Consider the following 4,387-nt stretch of genomic DNA (forward strand, 5'->3'; position numbering starts at 1 on the left):
GTCTTTTAACTTTCAAGGAGGAAGTGATCAATAGAGTGTCTTGACATTAATATGCCACTCTTTCTTATGACTTCAGTCTTAATCGTTTTAAAATGAAATTAAGCGCAAACTCTCTCACATGATCATCAACAATTATCTGTGATTCGATAACAAATACGATACAAATACATCAACCAATTATTTTCATTCAAGATAATGATAATTTTGCATGATTTTGAAAGTATTGTACAAATTGAGTATGACTTTTTTGTTTACACCTGATGGTTTATCCGTAAACTTTGTTTCAGTTTGTTCATCATGGTTTTCCGTTTAGGATGAAACAACAAACAAACAGGTGGAATTTTCATAAAACCGTTGTTTGTCAACATCATTTCAAATACAATAGTTGACTTTGAACTATAAGTTGTCAAATTTCTATTTCATTGACCTAGCTCACTCAAATCACACTAATTTAACACACCGTATATCCTAAAACTAAGGTCAATTCAAGATTACAGTGACTTTAGAATTTTCAAACCGATTTCTTCTCGGTTGTAAAAATTTTGTCAATTTAAACAAAATTCTCCCAAAAATGAAATTGCTGGCGTATTTAAAAGCTACAGCCATTTTTTGTTTAATTTTATTATTTCTGTGTACGTTCGACCTGACTGAGGCTCGAACCCGCAACCAGTGTTTTCCTCCTGACTTCCAAAGCGTGGATATAAGCGAGTTTGAGCTCCTTGGCAGATGGTATGAAACCTCAAGGACGTATTTCCCCTTAGAGAGAGGACATTCTTGTCCCGTGTTTGATTTCTCACTGCAGCAAAATACTCTATACGGTAAGAATCATAGATGTTACAAGTTTGAAATACAATATTTTTAAAAACAACTTTTATATTACAAGATTTTCGAGAACTCAAGTAGCACAACCGGAACCTGTGGCCCAGTGGTGCAATGTTTGACTCCGCAAATGCCTATTTTGACACTGAAATCGAGGATGCGAGCTTCAGAAATTTGCAAAGTTAGATTAAAAGTGTAGAGTGTGAGAAATAACAACCAAAAAATGTATATTTAAGGCTGCGATTTATTGTTAGTGGGTTGAATAACCCAAAGGTTGGTGGCAGAACAAATCAACGCTGAATCAGTCTAGAGACATTCTGTGTTCTAATGTGGCCAGTACTCTGTCCACATCCCAATTTAACCTGGCTAGTCTTCATTTTTGAGTAAAATTTACTACATGAAAAACATGTAGTAAACATGTAGTAAATTAACTACATGTTCAGCTTAAGTCCCACCAACCAGGTTTACGCGTGGGTACTTATAACATTTTATCTGCGTAGCAAGTGGTAACCACTAAGCTAAAGAGGCTTTCTGGTAATTGCCTAAAAACTATCTTAAGTAAAAAGAGTGTGTATACTAACATAGTAATTACCCTTTAAAAGCTACAAAATATTGACATTATTCTGCTCAGATTTAATTTTGGGGTATGTGTATTTTTTACTCTATACACAACAGATTTAGCCTGGACAAATTCTATGACCTCAATATAATCACGATGAAGAAAAATTGCACATAAAGAAACTCTAAATATTCTTGAGTTGTTATGTTTCAGAACTGAATTACGTTTTTCATGATGAAATGTGCTGTTTCAGCGCTGAAATGCCCTCAGACTTATGTCCGGGTGATTCAGAATTATTCAGAATTATATATATATATATATATATGTTTATATTTATATTTATACTTATATATATATATATATATATATATATATATATATATATATATATATAACTTTTAAGCTTTGTTTGCTTTTTAAGCTGGAAACCAAGCAATGCTAAAAGACCTATACTTATTTAGCGATGAATGCCCGCATCTCTTAGCGATAAATGAAAGCGCGTAGTTTTTGCAAAATTTGCGGTTCAAGGCTGTAAGTTTTTGTAAGATTTGCGATCTTTTTGTTTTCCATTTTTACGGCTTAAGGGTTGAAAAAACATATTTCACCGCTAGAAAAAATTGATTTGAATTGAACCAAAGATAAATGTTGAATTGAACTTTCAGACAGCGACTTATTCAGACACACACTTTAAGCCGCAAAAAAAATCGATAAATTGTTTTCTTCAACAATTTAACTGAATTACCTAAAAAATTATTAAACGTTAATGCAAAACATTGAAAGAGTTGACGTGAGAACTAAAGCATATCTTTTTTAATGCCGAAAAGTAGTTCTGAGTGTTATAAGCAGACAAAATAAAAATGTAAATGGTGTACAAAGCGAGCGATTTAAACATTTTTTGAAAAAATATTGGGGAAAAAGTCTTATTTTTTCACCCAAGTTTTTAATAAATACAATTTTGTATTTTTTCTAGTATTGCGAACTTTTGCATTGGATGTGAAAGAGTTAATTCTACAAACGACAATTTAAATATTGTACGTTCCAGAGCTAAAGACCTGATTGCGAACCTTCATATTTGCCAATCTCCTTCTTCAAAATTTTGTTTTGTTTTGAGATCCTGCTGAAAAGTATACATTGATGGTAACAACTGATAGGTTGCCAGATAACTCCAGCAAAAGGAAACGTAGAAAGAAACGCTTCTTCAAAAAATTAATTAAAGGTAAAACTTGGCTTTATTTCAGTCTAATTTTTTGTAAGGTACACATTTGTGTTCTCGGACGCGAGACATCTTGGAATTAGATTGATGCTAATTATGGCATACATCTTCCGAAAATCAACAGCCAAATGGGCGCTCGTGGAACTGCCTTGTCTATTCAGCCCCTCACCATAATTCCAGGACACATTTTGAGGGTCTAGCCAATTTCGAAGACGGGTGTTTTAGTTCCAGTCAAAGTCGAGGTGATCACTTAAAGTCCAGACAAATTTTTTTCATACCAAAAATCTATCCAGGACTGTCTCTTCATGCCTTATAACGGCCGAGGACGGTCTATTAATAATTCCAGGTCTGGATTAGGGAGTCAAATAGAATCCAAGCAAAAAGTTAATGATTCGGAGAGCAGATGATCATGGCGAGAATATACCTAAAATTTAGTTTCCACCTATGTCTTATTCAGTTTCCAGCTGGCTCGAATTTCGATTTTCTACTTGTTTATAAATATTCTAAGTCATCGTTAATTTCTCAAATCTGAAAAAAAACATAGTCTTTGACGCAAAACTGTTTCGTCGTTGAGGTAATAAAAGTTATGAAAACGAGAAAATTTGGTGGATTTTTTTTGGAAGGCTAGGGCTAGGCCACTCGCTTCTCACCTCTGTCTGATAGTGGCCTAACTGGGATATTTCAGATCAAAAAGGCTGACAGCTGTGTAGTAACAACAATGAACTTGGCACAATTGGCGTGATAGTCTCTTAAAAAAAAACTCTGTCGTTATTTTCACTGTATTTGTAGAAAACATTAAAGCATTTTAAGAAAAGACGGAGATGAAGATTTTTGCGGCATATTTTTTCCTTTTGATCTAAATCACAGGTTTGTAGGGAAATACTGCCGGTTTTTTTAAGAATATCTGATTTACATTGGTTTATATCTTTTTCATTGCTTAGATAACGCAGTACATTTTGAGTTCAACAGTGGCAACTTAATCTTCAGAAATCCACCACCACAATTTGGGTCTGTGAAGAAAGACTACTTCGCTAATGGTTCTTCTTATTTCCATTTCAAATTCGAAGATGATATTAGCCGAGACGCAAACGAGTTGAATGTTCACGTCGTGGATTACGAGAAAGACAGTTACATAATCTTGTATGCATGTTACGTAATCGACAGGAGCATTTCGCTGTCAATGAAGTTTGCAAGTGTGAAAAAATATGCGTGGGTGTTGGTGCGTGATCAACATGAAAACGGAAAAGTTTCCTGGAAAGCTAGAGAGAAGATGTTGGCGATGACCTATGTAAAGGCAACGTCACTATATCCAACGTACAGATGGAAGTGTTACAACTGAACAAACTACAAATTATAAGTAAATACCCGATAAAAATGAATAAAAAATAGTTAATGCACCTCAAAGATTTATAAATTTGTTTTGAGTTTTTGCCAGATAGAATTGATATGAAAGCAAAGTTTTTGATATTTAAATTTACTGGAAGTTCGGGTTCAAGAGCTTAGTTTTGAAGAGAAAGTTTATTAAGCGACAGAACGCGCCTTTATTGAATAAAATTCAAAGTGTTTTTCAAAAATTAAGTTCTGTAAGCTTGTGTTGACAACAATAACAGCAAAGAAAACTGTTTCAATTTTATTTCAAAAAAAGGAAAATTCCATAAATGTTGTCTACGATGCCTAGTTTTCAGCAGACGTGAAGCACAATGAATGACAAGATTTTCTCCAAATGATGTTCATGTTGTTCACCCCCTTGTTGACCACGCTATCACTCAGATCCATGGTTAAAGTTTATTTTTCTA

General features: G+C 33.8%; 1 protein-coding gene across 1 annotated transcript; it reads left to right on the forward strand.

The window, feature by feature from the left end:
• The first annotated feature begins 390 nt into the window (after positions 1–390).
• On the forward strand, positions 391–4,041 carry LOC142353241 (uncharacterized). The gene is made up of 2 exons (XM_075405474.1): positions 391–818; positions 3,533–4,041. Exons 1-2 carry the CDS (start codon positions 572–574, stop codon positions 3,928–3,930), a joined length of 645 nt encoding a protein of 214 aa, XP_075261589.1. The 5' UTR covers positions 391–571; the 3' UTR covers positions 3,931–4,041.
• Positions 4,042–4,387: the final 346 nt, after the last annotated feature.

Source organism: Convolutriloba macropyga, chromosome 14 (assembly GCF_964194025.1).
Source record: "Convolutriloba macropyga chromosome 14, txConMacr16.3, whole genome shotgun sequence".
NCBI classification, from domain to species: domain Eukaryota; kingdom Metazoa; phylum Xenacoelomorpha; order Acoela; family Convolutidae; genus Convolutriloba; species Convolutriloba macropyga.

Coding starts and splice junctions, on each gene's coding strand:
- LOC142353241 (XM_075405474.1), top strand. CDS start 572: ATGAAATTGCTGGCGTATTTAAAAGCTACAGCCATTTTTTGTTTAATT. Junction 819..3,532: donor GCAGCAAAATACTCTATACG/GTAAGAATCATA, acceptor TTCATTGCTTAG/ATAACGCAGTACATTTTGAG.